Source organism: Myotis yumanensis, unplaced genomic scaffold (genome assembly GCF_028538775.1).
Source record: "Myotis yumanensis isolate MYYU_CA2020_CCGP unplaced genomic scaffold, mMyoYum1.0.hap1 SCAF_4, whole genome shotgun sequence".
NCBI classification, from domain to species: Eukaryota; Metazoa; Chordata; class Mammalia; order Chiroptera; family Vespertilionidae; genus Myotis; species Myotis yumanensis.
Window position 1 is genome coordinate 101,433,975 of NW_027223755.1, and position 26,941 is coordinate 101,460,915.

A 26,941-nucleotide genomic window follows, 5' to 3' on the forward strand; every position below is an offset into this window, starting at 1 on the left:
CTTGGCAAACAAAAATAAATACACATCAAATCGCACCTTGTTATATAATTTCTAAAGTAGTTTTAATGTCACACAAGCAGCTTTTTAAGTCTAAAGTGAGAGAAAATAGAGGTAGCTAAGAAAAACCCCCACTGGCCTGTTTCCCCCAAGCCTGTGGAGGGCCCAGCTGAGCCCTGACCAGGATTAGCAGCTATGAGAAGGGACCTAGTTCCTCAGGAAGAGCCAGAGGTCCATTCCTTCCCCTTGGAAGCCTGGCTTCCCAGGAGAGTACAGGCGTCTCGAGCCAGGCCACTGCACCGGTGAATCCCCTCAATTCCTGTTCATTTAACTCTGACCAGAGAAGGGGTGCTCTCCCAGTAGACCCAGAACCAGCTTGCCCAGTCACAGGAAGGGTTCAGTCAGCAGGTTCATCTCGCAGGATGGTGAGGAAGCGCTGGCCTCCCTCACAGAGAAGGCTGTGCACAGCCCGGCATAGCGCCAGCTGGGGCGCTCCCAGTGGCTCCTGCATGCGCACCAAGGGGAGAAGTTCTGCCATCAGGACCTGGGGGGAGATGTAGGGTCAAGGTTGCAGGGAGGCCTTATCCCAGACAGCAGTCCAGGCCCTCCGGGGATAGAGTAATTCCAGGACAGGCTTTGAGGCACCATGATCCAGCCCCTTCCTCCTCCAAACGCTCCATTCTCTCTCCTGCTGCCCCGGTGCTGGCAAATGCACAGGTGTAGAGGCTCTCGTCAAGAGCACTGATAGGCTGTTGAGCCCTCACAAGGCTTCAGATCTGGAATCCTCCCCATGACTCAGGCTCCCCTGGCACCCAGACACCTACTCCCTAATCCTCACTCTGGAAGTACCTTTTCTAAGTGGATTTGCTGGTCCAGCATGTCCACCCGAAGCCTGAGGGCTGCCAGGGTCTGCAGCTCTTGGGTGCTGGAGTAGAGAAGCAGCTGGGGGCTCCAGGTGGGATCTGCTCCTCCTCCACAAGGCAATGAGGCCATGGGGAGCCTCTCCTCAGGCCACGGCCCCAGCTGCTGTTCCACCACTTCTGTGAGGACGGGGGAATGTGGCCTCCTGGGGTGACAGCCAGGCACCTCTTTGCCACTCTCCTCTAAGGGGGAGCAAAGTTGCAAAGTCTCCATTTGCCTCCGAGACAAAGCCCTATTGTTCACAATCATCTCTTACAAGGCTAGGCCAGTCACCTACCAGTACCTCTGATTCTCACATGCTACCTTTTCAATGATTGGACAAATAAGTAAACTACTTAAAGTGGTAGGGCTCTGTGTGTTGGGAGAAGGAATGGGGGTGGAGGAGCTGTTCCGACTGGTCCCACAGGACAACTGGGGAGAACTCAGAATGCAATGGAGTGACTTGGGGAAGGGCCTGCCTGCCTCTACTCTTGGGGTGTCCTGTGGCTAGAGAACCTTGACCTCCCCTACCAGACTTCAGCACAGATGGCAGTGGGGTCTCACCTGCCTGCAGTTCCCGTAGCCTGTGGAGGCACTGCCCCACAATGGCCTGTAGCCCCTCCAAGGTGAGCAGGCCACGGTACTCCTGCATCCAGTCCGTGGGGTCTACGAAAGAGTTATGGAGGGCAGGCTGGGTCCATGCTGGTCCTGCAGCACCCCCACCCCCAACCCCATACAAAAACCTGTATCAGGGCCCACTGACCTCTTGTGAGCTCTTCCTCCATTCTCAGTCTTAGCAGCGAGCAAGCCTTCTGCAGGCGCCCTACCTCTGCCTCCACCTCTGCAGCACTGAGCCCGGAGGTAGGCCAGCCTGACTGGACACAGGTCAGGGAAACTCCCATGTTCAGCGACACCGCTCACCTCCCCTAAAGATGGGGCCTGGGAGTGGCTCTGGGCCTTCCTGGAGTTGCTCCTCAAATTCACCAAGTGTAGAACCAGACACTCTTTCCCTACCCCCCAGCAAATCCAGCAAGGATACAGTCACCTGCATTTTCTGGAGGAACTGGGTTTTAGAGGACGTAGTGGCATCCATGGAGTCGCTGGTCTGTGTAGAGCTGAGCTGGGCCCACAGGCTGGATGTACACATGGGCACCCCAGAGAGAGATCATTATTCTAGCTAGCTGGACTGGATCTCAGGAAGTAGGCAAGGGCCAGAGTAGGGGCCTCAGCCTAGGCCCTAGGGTGTCTGACTCTGCTGAGAGCTAGGAGAGGCCTTGGGATGTCTCAGGGGAACTAAGAGGACACTGTCCAGAGAGCTGACCCATTCTGAGAAATACTAGGAGAGAATCTGAGGAAGAAGGGGAGGGGGGCTGGCAGTGACTGGTAACTAGGATGACTGGTAAGAACTGTGGGTGTTGGCTATGTACCAGGCACAGTGCATAACCTGAAAGGAACCACCTCGGTTAACATCTCTAGAAAGCTAGTACTACTATCATCACCTGCACATGCAAGACAAATTGGGACTAAAAGACACCAAGTGTTTTGCTCAAAGTCTTGCAGCTTATAACCAAGCAGCTGAGCTGGGGTTCTCAAAGCCTACTGAGTCTAAGGTGACTACGGCAGTAGGAGCTGGGCAGACTCTCTTAATATATAGTGTTCCCTCCTAGCAAAGAAAGCAAAGGGATCTGCTGAAAAAGTCTTACCAACAGGGCCCCGAGCTGGTGGGAAGCCTTGGCTTCCCTGCTCTCCCCTCCACCCCCACCCAGTTGCAAGAATCAGCCTCACCAGGAGTTCTGAGAAGCCGCCTTCCTGAAGGCCATGGGCAGCTGCAGCAGCGTCCTGTCAGGAAAGCCAGTGTTCAAAGGAGCCTCGCCTCATTCTGGGACTGCAGACCCCATTCCCTGCTCAGAGCCCAGATAAGGGTGAGGCTAACACTCCCCCCTCCCCCCCCAAAACAGGGCTTCCAGAGTGACCATGGGAGCCAACCCAGTCCAGGTCTGCCCTGTCAGGGAGAGGAGAGGGTACCACAAGCAGAGACCATCTGAGCCCCTGGGCTGGGTAGATAAAAGGGCACCGGACGGCCAGGGAGGAGAGTGGGACAGGCCCTGGCCCATCAAACCCAGCCAATTCACAGCCAGCTGTTCCATTCTGCCAGCTTCAGGGCATGGGCCTCATGGGTGGTACTCCAGAACCCACATGCACTTCAATGCCCTGCCCTCCCTGTCACCCCAAATTCCAGACTCCAGCTGCTGGCTAGGGTCTGGTCAGGTAGAGTGCTAGCAGTTCCTCCAGTGAGGTTCTGAGAAACCTACCCCTTCTCCTTGAGTGTGAAAGCTTCGGGGGTCTGAGGAGCAGCCGATGGAGCTATCTGTGGGTCCCTGAGGCCGGGTCCAGGCTTGGCAGCTAGGGGCCCTCTCCCTGTACAGGTCTGATCCGCCGCCGACAGAAGCCTAGGCTTAGGGAGGCCCTTGGCAGGCCTGGTGGCCTGGTGGGTGGCCCTGGGGAGTTTTGTTTGAGAAGCCCGGCGTGGGGCAGCGGCTGTGGTAGCCGAAGTGGCAATGGACCCAGACTTCAGGCTGGAGGCCTTGTCTCTTTCTCCAGCCTTAGATATGCCTTTTCGCACGTGTACAGCCTTCTGCAGTGCCTGGGTTAGAAGCTCCAGCTCCTTGAGGTCTTGGGGGCTGGGTGTGCATGCTGCAGAAGCCAATACAGCAGTCGGTCACCACTGTCCCTCTTACCGCTGCATGCAGAAGGCAGGCCAGGGGCAGCACTTGGAGCTGGGTGGCTGAGGTTTACCTGGAGACGGGGCCTCTTCATTCGTTTCTGGACCTGGGGTTGGCTCCGGAGTCGGGGTCTCAGCTGGTTCCCTGCGAAGACACAGGAAGCTAAACCCCAGCCTCCTCAGAGCCTTCAGGGAAAGCGGGGAGGGAGATGACACCGACAACCGGCACCTGGGAAGTGGGCGCTGGGCCCGCCCTCCTGGCCCGGTCTCTGAGAGGGGTTCTGAGGGCCCGGGGAAGGCCGAGTCGGGGGTCCCGGGGCCCGCGTACCAGGCCCGCAGCAGCCTCCGGGAGACCCGCAGGCTGTCCTCCAGCTGCCGCTGCCGCTCGGCACAGGTGTCCAGGGCGTCCCGCAGCTCGGCCACCAGCCTGGGGAGGACACGCCGGTAGCTCAGCACCCGGGCGGCCCCCATCGGGCCGTGCTCGCTCCCGCCCCCGATCCCGCCCTCGCCCCCGCGCCGGCCTCACCGGCGTGAGCAACCGAACGGTAGCATGGAGACGATAGTCAGTCTTCAGGATTTGCCGCCGGCGGAAAGTCCCACCCCTTCCGGGCTATAAGACCGCCCATTTCCGGCGGACTATCCAATCCGGAGACCAGAGCTCAGGACCTTCCTCCTCCCCTACACCCAGCCCACCTGCCACCCCGCGCCTGGCCGCTCGGGCCCCTCTTCCAGGAGCCAGGCCCCGAGGCTTGGAGGAGCGGACCTCGGGTGCCGCGCAGGCTTCCGGTGCGGCTAACTGGTAGATGGTAGCATCTGTGATCGCTCACAGTTGGCGTCTCTGTTCTTACTGAAGGCACTCGGAAGTGGGGCCGGCCGGTCTTGCTGACGCCGGGATGGGCCCAATCGCTATTTACTGGCAACAGTTGCTAGAGATGAGGATGAAGTGTGTGTTGGGAGCGGGGGTGAGGAAGAAGGGAGTGTTTACTTTTGGACATACAGGTGCGGTGATGACATTCAGGGGAGACATCAGGTAGGCACGTGGGTAGAGATGAAGCAAGAGGGTTCAAGGTGAGGCAGGTGTGCATGGACAGGGACAGGTGAGGAATGGGTGTTAGAAGGAGAGCTAGAGCCCAGAGAGGTGGAGTGACAGCAGACCCCGGTGTCAAAGAAGCACTGGGAGACTATACTAGGACGCTGTCCAAGGGATGGGGGTGGGGTCTTCAGTGACTAAGGGAACACCTAGGTGGGGGCAGGGATGCAGGCGGCAAGCCCCAATGTAATTGGAGAAAAGAATAAACAAAAATCTTGGGTTACGACCACAAATCTTGGGGGGGGGGGGGCATGTTTACAGATGGAGAGCTGTCCATTTTATAGTCACTAATAGAAAGGTGGTGCAGCATAGGGTAGAGACATGAAAGAGGGGAGTTGAGGGGGCCAGACACAAAGGGGTTGGGACCCAGGCAGCCCTGAGGCTGCTGTTACCGTGGCCCCTCCATCTGCTGTGGCCTGTTTTCATGCCTAATGTGGGGAGGCTGATGCCATTCTACCAAAATGAGATTCTCTGTGAGGTAGGAGGGGAGGGGAAAACGCTTCCCATCAGCACTTAGGAGACCCCACACTGTGGTCATGGAGTGTTAGGTTCCACAGGAGTAGTTTCCCCTCCAGGTGCAGGCTGGGAGAAGGCAAAGAACTGGGTTCACCCAGAGTTGGGATTTTGGTAAGGGGCCATGGACAAATGCCACAATGTGACTTTGTTGACAGTAGGAAGTGACAAGAAGGCAGTACAGATATGCACATCACTCAGCTTCCACTATCATCATCACGTTTAATCCTCACAACAGGCCTGTGAGGTAGATATTGCCCCATCTTACAGGCGAAGAAACAGGCTCACACATGCGCAGGGGCACACAGTTGCAAAATTCTCTTACAGTAGAAAAGACATAGATACACACCACACACACACACACACACACACACACACAAGCATTGTAATTCTGGTTCAAGAGCATTTGGGGGACACTCCCAGTCAAGTGGTTCTTTCTGACATTTGGAGAGGAAACAGAAGTTATCACAGCATGGCGAGTGTCAGTGGTCAACCCAACTGCGGAGAGGTCAGGGTCACTGCTCTTGGGCAGATCTCTCAGGTGTTTTGGCTGTTGCCCCAAGTGTCTCGGCTAGTTATTCTCAGAAGCCCACAGCAGACCCATCCTCGCCCAGTAGGCAGGGACAGTTCTTCTCAATCTTGCTCTTCTGCATCTGGGTCACTTCAGATGTTACAAATGATGTTTTTTGTGGGGGTTTTTTTCCCCCTGGCTAACCTCTTTAGGAAAATTCTTTTTGCATAAACAGTATCAGGATAGCTTTGAGGGGTTTGAATCAGATTATCTTTAGCTGCGTCTAAATAATGTTAAGAATCCCTTGTTTTTAAAAATTTAATACCTTCTATTTAAAAAGAAATGGCCCAGAAATTCAGCACAGCAAGAGATATTCATATGGAGACTATCTGTTGGGGACACAGACAAATCACTCTGGGAGGAGGGACAGATTTCTAAAATGAGCTGGGAGGGAGCCTATGACCAAGACATCAAGGTCCTGTCCTGCAAAAAGTCAGGGCCTTCATGTCTGGTCATCACATGTAGTCCGACAATGAAAAGGGCAGGGCTCCCTCACCACGGGGCCCACTGCCCTGTGAGGGAGTAGATAATCTGGGCAGGGTGAGGTGGGCACGGCAACAGACCTGTACTCAAAGCTCTCAGCTCCCCCTAGAACCTAAAACCAGATAGATGGAGGGAGTGGAGAAGCTGTGCCAGGCTACCTGGATCACGTGTTCTCAATTGTGAAAGCTGTCACTACTGTGATGAGGGTTCAGTGGGGCTGGGGTTGTCAGGCCATGGGCTTAAGCTTCCCAAAGAGAAAGCAGGATGGACACAGGGGAGCACAGAGAAATAGGCTTCACACAGTGTTGCTTTGAGGTTAAACTTTTCAAAGAGAAGGATCTGAGTTTTTGTTCTGATTTAGACATTCTGATAGCTGGAATGAGACTCGCCCGGTGAAAGACACTCAGTGCCCTTCCTAAGTTCTCTGTTCCCCATTTGAGGCCACTGGGGTCTACACATCATTCATCTCCAGTGCTCCCACTTCTAGTGCAGCAGCAGCTCTCTCTCTGCAAACATTCACTGCAGCAAACACTAACACACTCACAGCTCCAGGAAGCCCAAGTTCGTGTCCTGCTCCTCCTTGCTGGGGGCAGATAGGTTTTTCCTTTTCACCTCTTGCCGGGGAACACTGCTCTCTGGGGAACTTGAGGGACGACACTGTAAACACGACTTCCTGGCATGATGGTGGCAATGCAGTGTGTTCAAGTCACTGCCTGGGGAATGTGCTGAGGTAGATTGGGGAGGGCCGCCATTCACGGAGTTTGTAGGACTCACGCTGCTGACGGAGGAGTACCCTGAGGTTGTAATGTCCTTGCCCATTTCCCTGCTGCCACAGAGAGGGGGCTTGGGCCCTAGGGCCAGAGGTGTCTGGGTGCTTGGCACCATGGTGTGCAGGTCCTGGCATCCCTTGTCCTCCAGGCAGGCCTCCTCATCGCTAGATTCCTGGCCGCAGTGCTCTTCTGGATTGAGGTACACCACAGTGACATCAAGGACGCCGCTGGGAGCCGTCACTATGGGAGAAGGAGGAATCAGAGGAGAGGTCAGGCCATAGACTGAGCATCAGGGTGACACCCTACCCAGTTGGGACCCTGGTCGCCTAGGGTCCAACCAACTCTCACCCAGTTCTCTTGGTACATGTACTGGACCTCACTAGACAGTCCCCTCTACCGATCTCCTTTGAGTTAAAGAATGGAGGATGAAATGCCTCCTTCATGCTTGGGGAACCCAATAGGACTTGGGGGATAGTAGGAAGTGACAACGAAATGGTCATCTAATAATTTACTTAATTCCCTGGACACAAAAGCTTGCAAGCAATCGGGAGATTGACAGAAACTGCTTGAATTGGGTTTTCTATGCAGACAAGTACCTGAAAACACGAGAATAGAGCCCTCTGCAGCCTCTCCTGAATCCTGGAGGAGTGTGAGGCACAGAACCACAAAGCTGCACAGGGCAGTGGGGGACACATCTCACACCATGTTCTAGAAAGATCTTATTGTAAACTCCAGACAGGACTTCTTCCTCTTCCCTGCCCCAGTGAGTCCCTTCCATCAACACAGGCCTGCCTGAAACTGGACACACATTTGGCTTAAATCCTCTCTCCCCAAACGCTGCTTTGGTGTCCTAGGGACTCTGTTCTCTCACGTCTACCTGTGTCTGGACATGTTCTCTTGCAGGTAAAGCCAGGGGCCCTCGATGAGAGCTGCCCTTTTTCTCGTTGCCCCCTTTGGCATAGCCCCTGGGTAGCTTCGTGGCCACAGGACTTACCATCACCTTCCTTCTCGCCCTCGCTCTCCTGGTCGCCCTCGTAGCCAGAGCAGTAGTCCAGGTTCCAGTCCAGGAAGCTGCCCAGTAGCGTCTCTTCCTGGCTGGACAGCTCTGCGGTGGGGGTGGTGACGAAGCTGCCCCTGTCCTCCTGGAGGCTGTTCTCTCGCTTCCTAAGATGTGGAGGCCAGGAACTCAGTCATAGGCAGCAGCATTAGGTCCCTGGCACCTGCATGCCCTGCCCCGTGTGCTGTGATAGAGATAACACAGCCACCCAGTGCCTGCCCTTGGAGTCCCAGAGGCAAGGCCAGAGGTGCAGTGAAAGCACTGGCTCATCTGAACTTTGCAGGATCAGTGCGAATTCTTCAGGTGAATGAGGTGGGGAAGAAAAGTTATTGCAGGTGGTACAGCCAGGACTTTGAGATAGGAGAGACAGAAGTAAGTGGGACACACACAGAAGATTAGGATAGAGATGAGGGTGCACGGGAGGCGCTGAGGACACTAATTAGGTTATAGCTGGAGTTCAGGGAATGCCAGTAACACCATGGAGTAGGGGGCCCAGGGAGGGTGACATGTGACAGGTGCATGGCAGGGCCAGAGCCTGAGCTGGGCTCAACCTATGCTCAAGCCTATTTTCCCTCAAAGGGTACCAGTCAAAGCAAGAGTCAGCACGTTGGAGGAAGGAGGATAGCCCTGTGAAGTGCAGCTCAGGCCCGGGGGCCTGAGGCCTGAATTCAACCCAGCTTCAGTTTCACAGGATCTGTTCCTTCTCCGTTATGCCATAGGAACCGTCTGTGTATGGAGGCCCTCAGGCAGTTGCAGGGGTCACAAGGGAACCCAGGCCCAAGCACACAGGAGCCAACACTGCATCACACCCTTAAGATACTGGGCTTACTAACCTCTTGGTTTTCCTTGCGGAAGGAGAGCTAAGGAAGGTGTGAATGTCCCCTGAGCTGAGGAAAGACGTGGGTTCCGGGCTCTCTTGTTTCACTCCTAGAGCTGCGCACACCTGGCTGTAGCTCAGCACCTGAGAGGAAGCCAGGGTCAGAGGGAGAGAATAGGCCCCAAGGGGTAGGGAGGGGTTTGTTCCCACCCAGACCAGGAGACAGGGTAGGGGGGTGACACCTCTTCCTGGCTGATCTCTTGGTAACGCTTGTCCTCAAATCGCTGTTTCACGGCAGTCAGAGAGACTTGTCTATAGTCCTTGGGGACGTCATCATGGAAGCTGCAAACAGAGGGACACATGAGGGACAGTGGGGGGCAGGTGGGTATCCGGGGCAGGCATTATCAGCACACCCAGCCCAAGAGACTCCCATTTTTAGCCTCCCTCACTGAAATGAGAGGGGACAACATACTTTCAAAAACAGCTCAGTGACGGGAGGTAAAGCAGGTGCTACTGTGGAAAAGTCTAGCTGTTCCTAACAGTTAAACCTGGAGTCACCCATGACCCAGCCATTCCAGTCCCAGGTGTATCCCCAACAGACATGTGAACACATGTTCACACAGAAACTTGTCCGTGGATGTTCACAGCAGCATGAAACAATCCAAACATCCATCAGTGCACAAATTATAAACACAATATCCACACAGTAGAATATTACAGTGGAAAATATGAGGGTGGAAAAGCTCGGCCACAAAAGGTCACATATTGTATGACTCCGTTTCTATGAAATGTCCAGAACAGGTAAGTCCATAGAGACTGACAGTAGATGAATGTTTGCCTAGGGCTGGAAGGGCGAGGGAATATGGGTAATATATGTAAGAAGTACAGCCCCCCGCACCCCCATTTTAAAACCACTTTTATTTTTCAATTATAGTTGACATACATTATTATACTAGTTTCAGGCGTACACTCTAGTGATTAGACATTACATAACTTACTAAGTGATCATCCTGCTAAATCTTGCACCCATCTGACACCATACATAGTTAATAGATTATTCACTATGTTCCCTATGCTATACTTTATATCCCATGACTATTATGTATGAACAATTTGTATTTCTTAATCCCTTCACCTTTTTCACCCATCCCCTCAACAACCTTCCATCTGGCAAATGTTCTCTGTATCTGTTATTTTGTTTTTTAGATTCAGTTGTTGATAGATATGTATTTATTGCCATTTTATTGTTCATATTTTTTTTTTTTTTTAAATATATATTTCATTGATTTTTTACAGAGAGGAAGGGAGAGAGATAGAGAGTCAGAAACATCGATGAGAGAGAAACATAGACCAGCTGCCTCCTGCACATCTCCCACTGGGGACGTGCCCGCAACCCAGGTACATGCCCCTGACCGGAATCGAACCCGGGACCTTTCAGTCCGCAGGCCGACGCTCCATCCACTGAGCCAAACCGGTTCCGGCTGTTCATATTTTTTTATCTTGTCTTTTCTTCTTCTTCTTCTTTTATATGTTTTATTGATTTTTTACAGAGAGGAAGGGAGAGAGATAGAGAGTCAGAAACATCGATGAGAGAGAAACATCTATTAGCTGCCTCCTGCACATCTCCTACTGGGGATGGGCCTGCAACCCAGGTACATGCCCTTGACTGGAATCGAACCTGGGACCTTTCAGTCCGCAGGCCGACACTCCATCCACTGAGCCAAACCGGTTTTGGCTCTTCTTCTTCTTAAAGAAGACCCTTTAGCTTTTTTTTTTTTTTTTGGTCTGCCCTTTGATTTTAAATGATGGCTTTGCTGGATAATCTTGGTTGTAGGTCCTTGCTTTTCATCACTTTGAATATGTCTTGCCAATCCCTTCTGGGCCTTCAAAGTTTCTATTGAGCTCCCTTGAAGGTAACTGCTTTTCTCTTGCTTTTAAGATCCTCTCTGCCTTTACCTTTTGCATTTTAATTATGATGTGCCTTGGTATGGGCCTCTTTGGGTTCATCTTATTTAGGACTCTCTGCACTTCCATATCTATTCCCTTCAGCAGGTTAGGGAAGTATTCTGTCATTATTTTTATTTATTTATTTATTTTTAAAAAATATATTTTTATTGATTTTTTTACAGAAAGGAAAGGAGAGAGACAGAGAATCAGAAACATTGATGAGAGAGAAACATCGACCAGCTGCCTCCTGCACACCTCCCACTGGGGATGTGCCCGCAACCAAGGCACATGCCCTTGACCGAAATCGAACCTGGGACCTTTCAGTCCGCAGGCCGACGCTCTATCCACTGAGCCAAACCGGTCTTGGCTCATTATTTTTTTAAATAGGCTTTCAATTTCTTGATCTCTGCAGCTGAGATAGCTCTCCCAATTTTTATCCACCACATGTGGGACCAGCCTGTTCTCCTTCTGGCAACCCCATGATGCAAATGTTAGTGAGCTTGAAGTTGTCCCAGAGACTCCTTACACTATCCTCATGTTTTGGATTCCTTTTTCTTTTTGCTGTTTTGAGTTGGTGTTTTTTTGCTTCCTTTTATTCCAAATTGCTGATTTGGTTCTTAGCTTTATCTACTGTACTGTTGTTTCCCTATAAATTATCCTTCATTTCAGTTCGTGTATTCTTCATATCTGACTGGTCCTTTTTCATGCTATTGAGGTTCTCACTAAGTTCACTGAGTATCCTTATAACCAGTGTTTTGAACTCTGCATCTAGAATGCTTATCCCCATTTTATTTAGTTCTTTCTCTGGAGTTTTGTTCTGTTCTTTCATTTGGGGCATGTTTCTTTGTCTCCTCATTTGAGCAGCCTCCCTGTGTTTGTTTCTATGTATTAGGTAGAGCTGCTACATCTCCCAGCCTTGGTAGAGTGGACTAACTTAGTATGTGTTCTATAGGGTCCAGTGGCACAGCCTACCCAATCACCCAAGCTGGGCACTTGAGGTGTGCCTCCTGTGTGGGCTGTGTACACTGTCCTCTTGTAGTTGAGCCTTGATTGCTGTTGGCACATTAATGGGAGGGATTTACCCCCAGGCCAATCAGCTGCAAGGACTGGCTATGACCACCCACCTGATACTCACAACTTACTGCAGGAAAGGTCTGTGTGCATTGATGGTCCTCCCATGAGAGCCCCCTCCTTTTCTCTATACTTGAGGACCCAGCCTCTGTGGCAGAAGTAGGGTGGGAGAATCCATTTCCTTTTACAGACTCACCACTTTTGGTGAAGACTCAAGACACAGGGTATGAGGTCTTCACAGGAGAAGCCGGTGAGGTCCCACAGTCGAGTGCTCCAGGGCTGTGCTGGGGAGAAAAGCAGGAATGGTGGGGCTGTTCTGACACCCACTCACACATACAACCCAGATGGTTCTGTTGTGGGATTTCCTGGAGCTCAGTGTTACAAAGACCCCCACATACAAAGCATGCCTCCTCACTGTCAACAGTGTGGGAAATACAGGGGTGGGCAAAGGTAGGCTTAAGTTGTTCATATGGAAAATCTATAATAATAAAAGCTAATATGCAAATCAACCAAACGGCAGAACAGCGAATGACTGTCCGGATGAAGCCAGGGCTGCGAAGGCCTACTCCTGCACAAATTTAGTGCGTAGGGCCTCTAGTAATATAATAATTAGTAAGTAATAATACAAGCCTGGCTGGTGTGGTCAAGGTTCGATTCCTGGTCAGGGTACATGCCCGGGTTGCAGGCTCAATCCCCAGGAGCGGGGTGTGTTGGAGGCAGCCGATCGATGATTCTCTCTCATCATTGATGCTTCTATCCGTCTATCTCTCTCCCTTCCTCTCTCTGAAATCAGTAACATATTTTAAAAATAAATAAATAATAATACAAGAATAAATGCTGTGTTTGGTGTACTATAATTATAAATCTACTTTTGTCCACTCCTGTACTTAAGCTAGAACCATCCCTAACCTCACCCCCCCAGAGAATGGCTTTTAGTCCATTCTAGTGTTTTCTTCTCCAGGAGAGATGGGCCTGCTTCTTTTTCTCCCCTCTCCCCACTTATATCTGAGCATCATTTTCTGACTCCAGGAATTGCCCAGGCCCCTGGCTCAACCTGAAGGGCAGGATCCTTACTTTGCCCATGTGTCAACCTTGCTAGCAGCAGGGCGGCTGCGGCCAGGCGTGCTGGGGAGTAGGCGGCCAGGCTGGTGTGCAGTAGGGAGAGCTCACAGAGGAAGCTGCACAGGTGCTGGGTTCTTGGTGGCATAGGGATCAGCGTCAGCAAGATGTCCTTGTAATCGACCACAGTAGGGACCTAGAGAGAACCGGAAGGCAGACGTGGGGTGGGGTCTTAGCACACAGAGAGCTCATCTACCCACTCAACAGGGAGGCTGGCCCAGCACAGAGTCTGGCATGACTGATGTTCAAGATGGTTGCCAGGGCATGTGGTGATAAGATGACCTCAGTGTCCAAGAGAACTTCCCAGAGCAGGAAAGTTCAATGCTATGAGGTTGCCCTCAGATCCTGCCACTCCCTCATGTGACCTCCACTTTGATTTAAAAAAAGAAAAAAGAAAAAGGCCACTTACTCGAATCTTCCCTTCCAGGGCAGAAATGATCTCTCCCATCATCCTCACGAGGTCCTCATACTTGTACGTATTGTCTGTGAGCCACACCGCTTCCCGGATTGTCAAGATCTCTTTGTTGATGAACCTGGAATATGAGATGGGGTCTGAGAGTTGAGCTCAATTCCCTCAGTGAGGCAATCACTTTAGGCTTCAGTAAAAGAGGCTGGGGGTGGGGAGGTCAAGGAATAGACCTGGATGCTTGTGACTACAGACAGGAACTGAAGAGGTCACATAACCCTGTCATAAGGGGCTGGAAAGGAGGAGGGATTAGTGCCACAGACCATTCTGAGTGGCTGGACCGCCAGGCACACAGATGTTTCTGCCAAAGGCACTCATGAATGACGCGACTGGTCAATCCTCTTAGTGAGTGAGGGGGATTTGCCCTGCTTTGTGCCAGATTCTACAGTGAGTATAAATGGCTTAAACCCGGGAGGCAGGTGAGCCAACAGAACTGAGCTAGAGGTTGTTTGAAGGTTTGTACGTAGCACAGAGTCTGGCCACTGGAAATTTGATTGTCCATTAGGCAGGTGGTCACCCTGTTTTCTATTCTCCACGAGAGCCAACTATCAGTGAACACACTGGTCCAGTGGCCTGCTGAGGGTGCCTCGCCTGGTAGGGTGGACTGGGGCCAGGCCTGTGATCGCTTTGTTCTAAGACTCTGCAGCTCCCACATTTGCTGAGGCATGGGGACCACAGGTGCTGATGAGAGCCCTGTGCTTGGAGTCATGGCAAGTGCTGCTTTGAGAGCAGAGGTGGGGGTATCTCAGCCTCTAAAAAATTTTAAAGCAATTAGCATCTCACCGCTAGTCAGTTTGTGATCCAATAACTTGGTTTCTGATGGCAAGGATGTAAGTATGCCACCTAGGTACAGGAGGCAGGGGCCCTGTCTATTCAGCCCTCTCTGGTGAGGAGACTTGAAATACTAAGGGGCCCAAACAGTGTGCGGCAGTCTGCTTGCTGGCCCTGAGTCCATCATGCTTCCTCCACCTGTGGTCATACGACCATGCTTCCATGACTACCCAGAGACCATGCTTTCTAGTTACATGTGGCCATGTGACCGAGCTTGCTGCTAAGGTGGACATGGTGACCTTAGGGGCCATGGAATGGTGGTGGCAGAGAATAAGACAGAAACTAGGGCTCCTCTGTGACCTCCATGAAACAGAAAATCCATCCCAATGACATGATGAGCCTGGATCTTATGCCTCTGGGTTATTGTGCAAAAGAAATCAATCTCCCCGTAATTCACACCACTGTGTGCAATGAGCCTGTTCCTTATTTCCCCCAAGCCTTGCAGACAAGGACGGTTGGTCTGGAAAGTACTGCCCAGGGGAAATGGCAGACCATCTGGTTTAGAAAAACTAGAAAATACAAAATGTATGGTGGGAATCACTGTTCATATTATTTCTAAAACTGGGTGGACAGGTATTTGTTAAAGGACAGCAGATTTAGGTAATAAATAAGATTGAGAAACACATTATTGGGAACGTGACTGCCAACAAGCAATCTTCCATGATCTTGGGTGGAGGACTCTGACTTTCCCTCCTTGTTGAGTCACCTCAGGGGCCAGAAGTGGGGTCCAACCTGAGCCTCACCAAGTAAGGCCACACTCTGGGTCCTGAGACCATGTGCTGGGATGAGTGGCTGTCCACACTCCAAGCTCAGCTGTCCCTGTGGGGAGGACTACGTGGCTTGAGCACTCCCTAAAATTCAAACCCCCATCTAACCAAGTGGGGCGCTGAAGTTTTATTTCACTGAAAAGCCAGCCCATGGACTAGGGCAGCGGTTCTCAACCTGTGGGTCGCAACCCCTTTGGCGGTTGAGTGACCCTTTCACAGGGGTTGCCTAAGACCATCCTGCATATCAGATATTTACATTAAGATTCATAACAGTAGCAACATTACAGTTATGAAGTAGCAACGAAAATAATTTTATGGTTGGGTCACAACACGAGGAACTGTATTTAAAGGGCCAGAAGGTTGAAAACCACTGGACTAGGGCAATAGCTGTGGGGAGCTTCTCACCGAGTGCAGATGACCATGCAGGCAATGCCCAGCAACTGGAGCCTGTACCGGGGCACCAGCCTCCTCCGTAGGTATCGGTCCACACACTCCACTGTCAGGTGAAGGCATAGGCTTGTGAAGTCCTTCATGGTAGCAACTTCTACCAGCCAGTCGATTAGAATGTACCTTTGGGAAGAGAACCACCCCTGAACACTAGAGTGAGCACTCATGAGTGTCCTGTCTCCCAATCCAGATGGTCCATCTGTCTCGAGTGAGAGAGCTGGTCATCTGCACTATTGGTTTACCCAGGAACCATCCCAGGCTGAGATGCCACATTCAAGGGGGTTGGGGAGGCCCCACATCTCCTGACATTGTTTCTGGGAGGTAGGTGGCTCATATATCTGTGTCTCTGCCTTCCCCACAGGGTCCCCCAGGCACTGGAAAGACCTGATACTCACAGGTAAGGGGCAAGGTAGAGGTGGAACAGATCACAGACCCCAGGACCAGAGAAAAGACACTCAAAGGTGCGAGAGCTTTGGCCTTCCTGCAAGTCACCTATGGGGTCATTTACCAAAACCTTTTGCAGTGGAGCAAAGAGCCAAGAACATAACTAAAGCAGAATGCACCGAGCCCATAAACTGGACTTTCTTAGTCACCCACCAAGCCTGATGGAGCACAGAGACAACACACATGGGGTCCTTCCTCGAGAGGGCTATAGCCTGGGGTCAGGGACACAGACATCACAAAGGAATGCTGCGTGCAATGGGAAGGATACTAGAGTACGGGAAATGCCTTTCTGAACAAAAGAGAGGGGACGCAAAGAAAAGAAGTAAGAGAGAGCAAAATTGTGATTCTGCACAGACAGGGTAGATGGGATCCTGGTGTCAGGCAGGACAGAAGCATCTCAGAGGGAAGGAGGGAAAGATTGGGTCAAAGTGGTGGAATGGAAGGAGGGAAGCAATGGAGGTGGAATGGAAGGAGGAAAGGATGAAGGAGAAAGACAAGCCTCTAGTTTCTCCCAGAAGGAGGAAGACAGCATGAGTATCAGGTATTTGAGGTTTAAACCAGCCACTACTGGAACAGAAGAGGAAGTTCCCCTACACAAACAGATTAACAAGCTTAATCTGGCTTATAAAAACAGAATAACCAATGTATATACTTTAAAATGGTTAAATCTGAAACTAATATGTTACATGTCAATTATACCTCAGTAAAAAAAGAAAAAAGTTGGCAGTTGCGAGGCACAGAGGAAAATGGAAAGATGCTCAACGCAAGGGCTGAAATGATAGTATCGCAATAAAATTATTTTAGTTCTTAACAAGGAAAAAAAAAGTGAAATTTATTACACACTGCTGCTCCCAAAATAGCAACAGTCCAAAAAAAAAAAAAAAAAGAGGCAGACTGAGAGGGGCACAAGGTGTTATTATCGAATTTCTTCCAACAGAAAAAGGGAAGAGCTGAGAGGAGGGGGGAAGGGATTGTGACATTTAATGTGGGATCTAAGGATGCTGCATCCCTGACTGTGTGTGTTAGACATTAAGCCTCTCCAGGAAACGCTAGATCCTTCTAAAAATAAATGTTTACTGAGAACTTACTATGTGCTGGGCATTGTCTACTAGAGTATAGCCAGAGCCTGCCCATTATAAATCCAAATGTATTAGAAATCTCTTACATAAGCTCATAAAATTATTCACATTTTCCATTTTACTAACATGTTCTGTGATTGAACGTAAGAAGTGCCTTATCTCTAAACCTTGGAGGAAAATGGGCCTGCAGGAAGAGGTGGGTATTGCTGGGGTTTTAGAACCAGAGGGCATAGCTCCTGGTTCAGGCTGGCTCCGACAGCCATGGAGTTTCACACACCAAGTTGATGATCGTAATGATAGCTTATAAAGAAAAGGTGGTTTGGGGTCTTCAGAAAGATGTTTAAAATGGTTTAACTTGTTCTGAGGCTTAAAAAGGAAAACTGGAGAGAGAAACACTTTTTAGGACGAATATTTTCTCTTAAAAGCCCTGGATAACTTAGAAAACACACACACACACTCAAATGGGGTGATCCTAGTGGGGTTGACAACAGAGTGCTCTGTGACAGGTGGTTCAGGTGAAACAGAATGAATAGCTCCCTTTGCACCAGAGACCAGTGGTCACTCTGCCTTCCAATCAGACGCTCTGGCCTGAACCCCTCACCTCATCGTGTCGTTGAGTCCCTTCTGCACGGAAAAGACCTTCTGCTTATTAGCAGCGCGAGAAGCCTGAAAGAGCTGGCAGACTATCTCATTGGATGCTTTCACTTCTAGGCCAAGCTGGTTTCCATTTGCACAGGCTTTGGCTAAAGACAGCTGAGAAGTAAAGACATGCAGAATGAGCACAAAGCAGTGACTTTTGAGGTTTTCCATTTCCAAATGTGAAGAGCTTTTGAGAGAGAAGACATGTGTATACACATTTGCCCTCCTTATGCCTCAAGCCTTCTGTAACCGTTATGACTAAGATTTTAATGATTCCTTTTGAAATAAGTAATATAGCACATGATAAAGAATTTTAAAAAGGATAAAAGGTATGTAACGAAATGTCAGTCCCCTTCCTAACCTGGTACAGCAGTTCAGCCAATAAGTGTTTGGTAACTTAAAAAAAAGTATATTTCTGTTCAACTCCTAATTGTGAAAGCTAGATATTCCAGAAGGAAGAAATGCATTGCCCTTTCAGCCAGCAGTGATGGGAATGCTGCTGCTCTGCTTCCTCAGTTGTGTTTATTTCCTCTTTTCTCAGAGGGCACTGAGGCCCTGTGGACTTTATCAGGACCTTATTACTCTTATTGATGAGTTTGAGCTTCAAGTAGAACCACATTGTGATTGTCATGTCTTATAAATTTGCCGCCTGCCCTTTTGGACATAAACATTACAGAGCTCTGTGACATGTCAGGCTGAGCCACCTGCCGCTTTGTGATTTCTTTCTTAGCTTCTGAGGGTAGGTGACTCTCAACCATCCACTTGATTGGTTGAGCTTCTACCTGCTTGGCTTTCTTTGTCTTGAAATCACGACTTTACAGCTACAAGGGGAGAGTGCTTAAAGAACACCAACTACGAATCCTTAAGGGTTCTGGTTCTAACACTGGACAACCTGGTGAGCAGGTCAAATAATGAGAATAAGACAGCACTCCACATGCCCACCTGCTCTAAGGAGCTTCAAGATCTGTTGCTGAGGTAAGCTTTACCTGCAAGACAACTTTAGGGACCAGTATGAATTTTGACAGCAGATGCAGTCCCAGGCACTTAGAAATTAAGAGACTGGCTTAGAGGCGATGGGCTTTGAGACAATAGGGTGGTAATGGACAGAGAAGAAAGCAGCAGTTCCAGGCTCTCTTCCCACACACCCCAGAGCTAAACTCCTTTAAGACACAACTCCAGTATTATGGCCTGAGTGAGAGTCCAGGAGGTAAAGGCCAGCTCCCTCCTCACCTGGGCTTCCCAGCAGCCTTTGGCAGCATAGTCCCTGAGTTTCCGGAAGTTGTGGAGGCACCGTCCAGGATCAGACATCTATCAATGGAAGAAAGTCACCATGACTTTATACTGTTGTGTCTCTGGAAAAACTCAGAACTGACCTACGGGATCTTTAAATGTTTCCCCCAACATCCCCAGAGGGTCTCTGGCTGCACTTTCTTCCAAGCCTTTTATTCTCCAAGTGACAGTGGTCATTTTGGGACAGTGCTGAGAGTGGCCCACTAAGCAGCGGTTCCCAGGGGCCTACTAGATGTATGAGGATCCTTCCTGCGCTGACAACCTCATCCAAGGGCTAGTTTGGAGACTGTGCCTTTGGCCAACATAATTCCTCCTCCCCAGACCCTGGTCCACTCACATCCGTCATTCTGTCACTTTCCCAGAGGAGGTATGAGCTGGTCAAACATCCCTGATTAGCAGACTCTTCAAACAGTTCACGAGCCTGCTTCTTTTTCTCTTCATCCTGGAAAAGTCCAAGCAGTTATTCTTTTCTTCTTCTCTTTCTGCTAACCCATTCTGGTAACCATCTTCATCTTTCTCCATATCTCTAAGTGTCCCCATGCATTGCTCTTTAATAAGAATGAGTCAACTAAATCAGAGTAGAAATGATTTCTCTAAAGACATACATTTGACAATCAACGGGGAAAGTGAATTCACGAGTTCTGCCCTCACAGGTTCTGCTTTCTCCTTGACCAGGTTTGTGTTTAGCTTGGCCCTAGGCCTACTGGAGGGCAAGCCCTCCACACTGAACCCCCCAGATGGTGATGTTGGAGGCTATCTTGGGGCTCCTCCACCCCCTCCCTCATGCTCAGTGTCCCTCCCTGTTACTGTCAATGCACACCTGTCACCAGAAGCCACCACCTTCCCTGACTTGCTGCAGAGGGAATTCCTTAATAACAAAGCTTGTTAAAGCTTTCTTGTCAAATGTGGAGAGGTCTGGGTGAGCAGTGGGAGAGGCTCACCAATAGCAGAACCATGGAACAAATAAGCACACTCAGACGCTCTGCCTGGCTCCACACAGCCTCTCACAGTCAGGACTCTTGCTTTGAACCCTGGACAGCCCCTTTTGCTGACTTTCACTTACTTCCTCATCCTTGGTGTTTGTGGCTGGCAGAAAGGTGAGCACCATGGACATGTGACGCTGCTGTATTCTGTGTGCTCACCCAGGCCAGGCACACATAAAACTCAGAATCCAAGTGGGATGGATAACTCAACTCACCTCAAAAAGATTCAGTACTCTCCCCAAGCAGTGCAGTATGGACGCTCTGTGAGTCTAAGAGGAGGAGGAGAAAGAAGTATGATCACCAGAGGAGAGAACATCCAGGGCTGCCCCTACCAGTCTGTGGGGTTTGCAGAGGACCGCCTGCTTCATGGAACCTCTTGCCTTTCCAGCTGTCACTGTGCCTGCAGTCCAGCTCATCAGATTCCCCTGAACCCCGGCTCCGAGGCCTCCTCTCCTGCTTGGGCATTTCCAGACGCTCCCACATCCAGACTATTGGTTTTCTGTGCCTCCACTGCCCTCAGGTCCCTGACTTTATATGGTCCACAGCATCTCTCCTCAAGGTTTCTCACCTCCCGGGATCCTGTGGGGCTTGAACTGCCCAGCGCTGCCCACCCTACATGCGCCCCTGGCCAGGACTCACTCTTTGTAGCTGGCACTCTGCCCTGAGGCTCTCGTGAACCACGGCCTTGCAGCAGCTTCCAGACACTGACCACGGAGGGCGGATGAAGAGCCAGATGAAAGGCGCGGCACTGACATTCAGTCGCTCAGCGAGACTAAAGTAGCGAGAGGCTTTCAGGCCATTCACTTCTGCGCGGGCCTCATCAGACACAGACACTGTAGAGGCGGACAGAACATGACCCAGGGATGTCTCAAGGACAAATGTGAGAGTTCTCCATGATCTTTTGAGAGAGTCTAAAACCCCAAGTCCACTGCAGTGCAGAGCTGCTGGTGTTTGAGGAGATAAAAGCCCTCCAGAATGGGGGGCTCCTTCCCCTCCCCCCCCTACTTTGTGACTCATGTACCTCTGCCAGGGTCTTCCCAATAGCCTGGATTTTGAAGGTGGGAAGGTGCTCTCTGTGAAGGTGTCAGATGCCCACCCTCCCTCCTGTTGGGTACTGCTGGCAACCCCCCGGCTAACAAGTTTATTTTGGGGGTAATGAGAATTTCCAAAATCAGACAGTGGTGATGGCTGCACAACTCTGTGAATATACCAAAAATCACTAGGTTGTATACTTTGGATGGGTGAGTTGTATGGTATGAGAATTTTGTCTGGGAACTGCTATCTGATGGGAGGTTTGGGGCAGGACTGCAGCTTTTCTCAGCCTGGAGGAATGCTCATTGTTTCTATTAGTCACAACAGTCTTGTCAACTGACCACATGCAGGGAGTATTTCTCAATAAGATGCCAAATCTTTTAGAAACAGAAAAACAGATGTTATACTCAAATCTTTATGTGTTTTGGGAACCAGACAGGATGTACCCTAGGCTAGTCCTTAGTGTGCTAAGCAAACATGCAGGAATTGGTGGAAAGCCACATAAGATTCTTTCAAAGAGCACCTGACCTTTGGGGGTAAAGAAATTCAGTCCCTACGCTGGCTTTGACCTGCTTGTACCTGCCTCCGGCTTAGAGCCTTGGCTACCTGTGTTCTTGATATCCTACGGAATTAGGCACACTTTGACCACTGCTCCAGAGTTCCACGGAGGAACTGTGGCTAAGGCAAGGAGCCAGAGTCTACACACGGGTTTCGGTGTTAACTGGAGAGAGGGCAGGCAGCCAGGGGAAGGCTGCTGCCTGAGTAGCCCTCATTCTAAGTCTCTGCTCAGTCATTCTTTGCTGACTGAAATGAAAAGATTTATTAAAATGAGAGGTGAGTCTTCCAATGTACAAAAATCAAACTTCATCAATGGGTCCCTCAGTAGGGCACCTCTGGCACAAGCTCCTTGGAGAAGATAGTAAGGCAGGCCTCCAGATACAGTAAGAAGAGCAACTAAATTGCAAACACTGAGAAGAGCTTATGCATGTTCTAAAACATCAATACCAAGAGGGGCAATGCCAGCTCCAGCCCTGCAAGGACTTACAGCCTTCATTGTAGAGGTACGCAATGCCTAGCTTCACAGCAGCTTCAAAATTTCCCTTTTCAGCAGCCCTACAACATTAAGAACAGAAAATATCACAGAATTATATTCCATCAAGGTTATGTTCCATCACAGCAATTGAAGCTAGAGTACTTATTTTCTGAATAGCAACTTTTTTTTTTAGCTAATGCAGTTATATATTATACAACATGGATGAACCTTAAAGTGAAAGAAGCCAACGAGTTGTATGATTCCTTATATGAAATGTTCATAATGGGCATATCCAGAGAGAGGAAACAGATGCTAGGGTTTGGGGGATTGCAGGTAAAATAGGGAATGACTGCTAATGGGTACAGGGTCTCATTTTGGGGTAATGAGAATGTTATAAAGTTAGATAGTGTTGATGGTTGCATAACTGTGACTATATTAAAAATCATCAAGTTGCACATTTAAAAAGGGTAAATTGTACAGTTTGTGGGTTATGTCTCGGGTGGCCGGCCTGAAACTACTGGCACACTTGGACGGTGTGTTTAGTCATTGTCACACTAGCGATTCACAGGCCTTAAGGCTCACACCCACTTTGGTCCTGCCTCTGGGTCCCATCTCTAGCAGGGGGATGGGATCAGCCAGTGAACGAAAGGCAATAGGATTTAAATCATATGGTTTTGGCCAAAAGAAAAGAGAGCTGAATAAAGTTTCCACACACAGGTGACCTGGGTTTGAGTCACAAGGGATGGGTCACAGCCCAAGAGGGACTCTTCAGAAGCACCACTCTGACTAATGAGAATCAGGCCTGTGCTGGTGGTATGGATGACTGATGACTGTGCTGGAAGTCATGTGACTCAGTGGGTGAGGTTGACTGCCCTTAGTTGCTTCCTTGGGGGGATAAGGAATTGGCAGAGGCTACAGGAAGAAAATCATTCCCAGGTCAGGCCTTGGGACACACGCTGAAATATCAGGGAAGCCCCAAGATGGGAGAAAACCAAGCTATTCCCAGGGTGCAGAGATACCTTTCAAAGAGCTTCAGGTTCCTTGGAGAAGGCCATAGCTCTTGAAAGCTGGCACATGCCCACACGCTGGCATGGTTGTCCACCAGGTACTTCAGGTGGGAGTGCACCTGCAGAGCAACGGAAGCAGGGTAGGTGGGAATTAAGGGACCTTCCCAGAAGCCATGCCTCTGGAGCTCTTGAAGACAGAATGTAGGGCCTCCTGTCCTCTTCCCTACCCCAGTAGTAAAGGCCCCCACTCTGTGTCTTAAAGTAACAGTGGTTTTGAATAGAAAAAAGAGCCCAGAAATAAGTTTCTCTGTGGCTCTAAAGGTGGAGACAGTGGTCCTAACCGGTTTGGCTCAGTGGATAGGGCGCCGGCCTGTGGACTCAAGGGTCCCAGGTTCGATTCCGATCAAGGGCATGTACCTTGGTTTCGGGCACATCCCCAGCAGGTGGTGTGCAGGAGGCAGCTGACTGAGGTTTCTCTCTCATCGATGTTTCTAACTCTCTATCCCTCTCCCTTCCTCTCTGTAAAAAATCAATAAAATATATTTTAAAAATTAAAAAAAAAAAAAAAAAAAGGTGGAGACAGTGGTCCTGGAAGGGGGAATAATCATCTAGACTGAGAAAGAGGGAATGACACCTCTGTACGATATATAGCTACAAGGAACAGAGGAACCAAGTCTAACAAGAGCAGCTAGGACAAAAATTTGTTTTGTTGTTGTTTTAAAATTTTTATTGATTTCAGAGAGAAATGGAGAAGGAGAGATAGAAACATCAATGATGAGAATCATTGATCAGCTGCCTCCTGTACACCCCCTACCTACCAGGGATCGAGCCCACAACCTGGGCATGTGCCCTTCCCCAGAATCGAACCCTCCCGGGTTCCTTCAGTCCGCAGGCTGACGCTCTATCCACTGAGCCAAACCTGGAAGGGCCAAAGATCTGTTTTGTATTGTTCTGCCTGGAGTCTTGCAGTGGGAGCATGAATGGAGCCTAGAGGTCAACAGGGACTCTTGGAAAAGACTGACAGCAGCCTCAGGTAGGACCTGGAGCCTCTGCTCTGGGCGGGAGCCCTGATCACTGGTTAGCAATCTAAGCGCTAATGTTCCCACCGCCATTGGAAACTCAGCACTCATGGATATTATAACCCAAATGGAGGCGGCTTTGGGAGTTGGAGAAGTGGGTTCTTGTTTTCCTACGAATTCACTATATGCCTTGGGTTAAGTCGTTCAAAATGAGGCTGCAGTTCCAATGTCTGTAAAATAACTCCGAGTCCCTTTCAGTACTGAATATTACATGGGATTTGTTCTCAAGGATATACTTTTATTCTTTTTAATATCTTAATTTTTTTCAAAAAACTTTAAAAAAATATATATATATATATTTAAAAAAATATATTTTATTGATTTTTTACAGAGAGGAAGGGAGAGGGATAGAGAGCTAGAAACATCCATGAGAGAGAAACATCAATCAGCTGCCTCCTGCACACCTCCCACTGGGTATGTGCCTGCAACCAAGGTACATGCCCTTGACCGGAATCGAACCTGGGACCTTTCACTCCACAGGCCGATGCTCTATCCACTGAGCTAAACCGGTTAGGGCTAAAAATATATTTTTATTAATTTCAGAGAGGAAGGGAGAGAGAGATAGAAACATCAATGATTGAATCAGAGATAGAATCATTGATTGGCTGCCTCCTGCACGCCCCCTACTGGGGATTGAGTCTGCAACCTGGGCATGTGCCCTTGACCGGAATCAAACCCAGGACCCTTCAGTCCACAGGCCAACGCTCTATCCACTGAGCCAAACTGGCTAGGGCTCAAAAAATTTTTTAAAATTTATTTGTCAAGTACAATTGAGATACAGTGTTAGTTTCAGATGTAATGTCTTATGTCTTAAGGGATACAAATTTTACTGCCGTAAAAAAAAGTGGCTTCTCTGTTAAACATTATAGTGAACGTACTACTTTTAGGTTTCCCATGATCAGAACAAACTCAAGCATCTATTAACAATTACCATCCTTGTTCCTCTGTTCTTTTTGTAGCCAAAGTTCTGTTCTGACATTTAAGAACCTGAAACCTTGATGGAATGACCAACACTGCTAGGGCTGACACTATCTTCATCGGGCAACTTACAGATCGAACGGCAAGGATGTCCCCAACAGAGAGCCATTTCAGGATGTGAAAGAGCACGTCTTCTGGGAGACTCAAGAGGGTTAAGTTTCTGGGCCTTCTTCTTATTCTCCGCTTTGTAGGATAACAGAAACACTTGGCACACCTACAGTGGATCACTTAAGAAAAAAGAATCAGAATGGTCTCAGTGATGCGCTGGAAAGGAGCTATACGGAGATGAAGTTATATCCGCTGATGACTTAACAGTTACTGTCCCCTGCCCCACGAAAGGAGTCAACCGGATTTCTAGTCCCCAACAGAGAATTAATAAAGGAGCAGTATTATAAGGATAACAGACGACATCGTCATTTATTCAAATATTCAGTAAGTATGGACGGTGAACAGCCGACAATCATGTAGCTTGGCTATCGGGAAACCTTCTGACCGGGAGCCCAGAGGATAACCAGGAAGGGGAACCAAGCAGCCAATGGGATGAGGCCTCTCAATGGAGCCCCCGGGACCCCTGCTGATCTCTCTGCTCCATTTGCATACCTGACTAAAATGCATAATGTTCCATTAGGCTCCGTGGACTTGAACCACCTGGTTTTCGAGTCCAAACCAAGAGGGTCAGTTCCACACGGACTCAAAGGCTGAACTTGCAGGACAGCTTGGTCCCCCCTCTGCCCAGTGTCCTCTCTCCCCATAGGGATAGGGGGGTCGGGGGTGGGATCATTCCAACTCCAGCAGCTCCTTCCTCATTCTAAGTAGAGGACTTAGACACTCCCGGGCAGGAACCCCTCACCCACAATTTACCTGGTTTTCCATACAGCACTCCGCCCCCCGCCCCCCGCCCCGCTCTTAACCGGGGTCTTCCCATCCGCCAGGTAACGTGCCTCGAAAGCCCGACCTACACTCAGGGGGACCGGTTCCCACAGGTTACCTGGACTTTACCACACTGTCCTCATTCCCTTGATGTAGGACAGACACAGAAACGCTTAACCGCCACGGCGATAACTTCCCAAACTGCGGCAGCGCTCACAGCCTCTACAGGGAATGGGACCCGCGCAGGGCTTTCACGCGGACCTGGGCGCCGCCTGGCATTTAAACTGCGCGCCGGGCAAGTGCCGCCGGGACCCCGGGCTAAAGGGCTCGAGCCGGGCTGCGCAGTCTCGGGCCGCCCGCCCGCCGCCGCCGCCGCCCGCCCCCCTGCGCCCCGCGCTCACCACTGCCGCTCCCCATCGCCTCCTGCGCCGCCACCTCCGTCGCCTCAGTCACCTCCGTCGCCTCCGTCTAAGCAGCACCAGCCGCCGGCCAGCCCTGCGCGCACCGCCCCACGCACGCGCAGACCCGCCCCGCCGCCCGCTCTAGTTTTCAAACGCACCCAGCGCTTCCATTGGCCCGTCTGGGGGGGCGCGCGCCTCAGGGCTACAGGGCTCCGCCCCGGCCACGCCCCTCTCGCAGGCTCCGGGCGCCCTCGATTGGCCGCCCCAGGACGCGAATTCGAACGCCGGCCGTTGATTGGCGGAGCCCGTGAAGCCTCCCGGCTCCCTGGTCCTGGCGGGGGTCTGGGAGGAGCGCGGTTCAGACTCAGCGGGCAGGGGCTTCTTCAGTCCGACTTGGCCCGCGTGGTTCCGGGCTGGTCGGTGCTTGGCCCTCCCTGCTGACTCGGCGTCAGAGTTCCCGGCCGCCGGAACCCACCGTGCGCAGTAGGTTGTCGGTGAAGGTCTGCGGACCCTGCGGGCGCGGGGTCTTGCGAAGGCC

The 26,941-nt window shown here is 50.4% G+C and overlaps 2 protein-coding genes and 1 long non-coding RNA gene across 4 annotated transcripts in view; 1 reads left to right on the forward strand and 2 right to left on the reverse strand.

Moving 5' to 3' along the window:
- The window catches only part of LOC139009167 (uncharacterized), a 34,829-nt gene extending 9,256 nt beyond the window's left edge, over positions 1 to 25,573 (forward strand). Inside the window, exons 2-3 of the long non-coding RNA XR_011471282.1 lie at positions 15,930 to 15,965; positions 25,114 to 25,573. This is a non-coding gene — a long non-coding RNA (uncharacterized lncRNA). The remainder of the gene's footprint in view (positions 1 to 15,929; positions 15,966 to 25,113) is intronic.
- On the reverse strand, positions 76 to 4,182 carry TEDC2 (tubulin epsilon and delta complex 2). Its single transcript, XM_070413223.1, has 10 exons — positions 4,146 to 4,182; positions 3,948 to 4,046; positions 3,694 to 3,764; positions 3,210 to 3,591; positions 2,683 to 2,736; positions 1,937 to 2,030; positions 1,661 to 1,772; positions 1,462 to 1,563; positions 847 to 1,100; positions 76 to 541 (listed from the first exon to the last, which is right to left on the reverse strand). The coding sequence occupies exons 1-10, from the start codon at positions 4,169 to 4,171 to the stop codon at positions 395 to 397; spliced, it is 1,341 nt and encodes a 446-aa protein (XP_070269324.1). The 5' UTR covers positions 4,172 to 4,182; the 3' UTR covers positions 76 to 394.
- On the reverse strand, positions 3,995 to 26,469 carry CCNF (cyclin F). Of its 2 annotated transcripts, XR_011471281.1 has the most exons (18): positions 26,404 to 26,469; positions 25,205 to 25,359; positions 23,088 to 23,194; positions 22,081 to 22,148; positions 20,643 to 20,836; positions 20,219 to 20,272; positions 19,358 to 19,462; positions 18,961 to 19,038; positions 17,693 to 17,844; positions 15,527 to 15,691; positions 13,467 to 13,590; positions 13,013 to 13,193; positions 12,135 to 12,222; positions 9,163 to 9,262; positions 8,937 to 9,064; positions 8,041 to 8,210; positions 6,435 to 7,286; positions 3,995 to 4,046 (listed from the first exon to the last, which is right to left on the reverse strand). XR_011471281.1 is itself a non-coding variant. In XM_070413218.1 (17 exons), exons 1-17 carry the CDS (start codon positions 26,417 to 26,419, stop codon positions 6,817 to 6,819), a joined length of 2,355 nt encoding a protein of 784 aa, XP_070269319.1. In that variant the 5' UTR covers positions 26,420 to 26,469; the 3' UTR covers positions 5,425 to 6,816. The 2 variants fall into 2 exon arrangements, 1 of the variants encoding a protein (XP_070269319.1); XM_070413218.1 differs by lacking the exon at positions 3,995 to 4,046 and having other exon boundaries at positions 5,425 to 7,286.
- Between the last annotated feature and the right edge of the window lie 472 nt (positions 26,470 to 26,941).

What these genes read in the sequence shown, in the direction of transcription:
- TEDC2 (XM_070413223.1), bottom strand. Translation starts at nt 4,171, where the DNA reads ATGCTACCGTTCGGTTGCTCACGCCG. An exon ending in GGAGGAAGAGCTCACAAGAG is followed by an intron (nt 1,564 to 1,660) that starts GTCAGTGGGCCC and finishes ACTCTTTCGTAG; the next exon opens with ACCCCACGGACTGGATGCAG. An exon ending in AGCAAATCCACTTAGAAAAG is followed by an intron (nt 542 to 846) that starts GTACTTCCAGAG and finishes ATCTCCCCCCAG; the next exon opens with GTCCTGATGGCAGAACTTCT.
- CCNF (XM_070413218.1), bottom strand. An exon ending in ACATCCTTGCCGTTCGATCT is followed by an intron (nt 23,195 to 25,204) that starts GTAAGTTGCCCG and finishes GTTGCTCTGCAG; the next exon opens with GTGCACTCCCACCTGAAGTA. An exon ending in TTGAGTCTTCACCAAAAGTG is followed by an intron (nt 9,263 to 12,134) that starts GTGAGTCTGTAA and finishes CTCTGTTTGCAG; the next exon opens with CTTCCATGATGACGTCCCCA.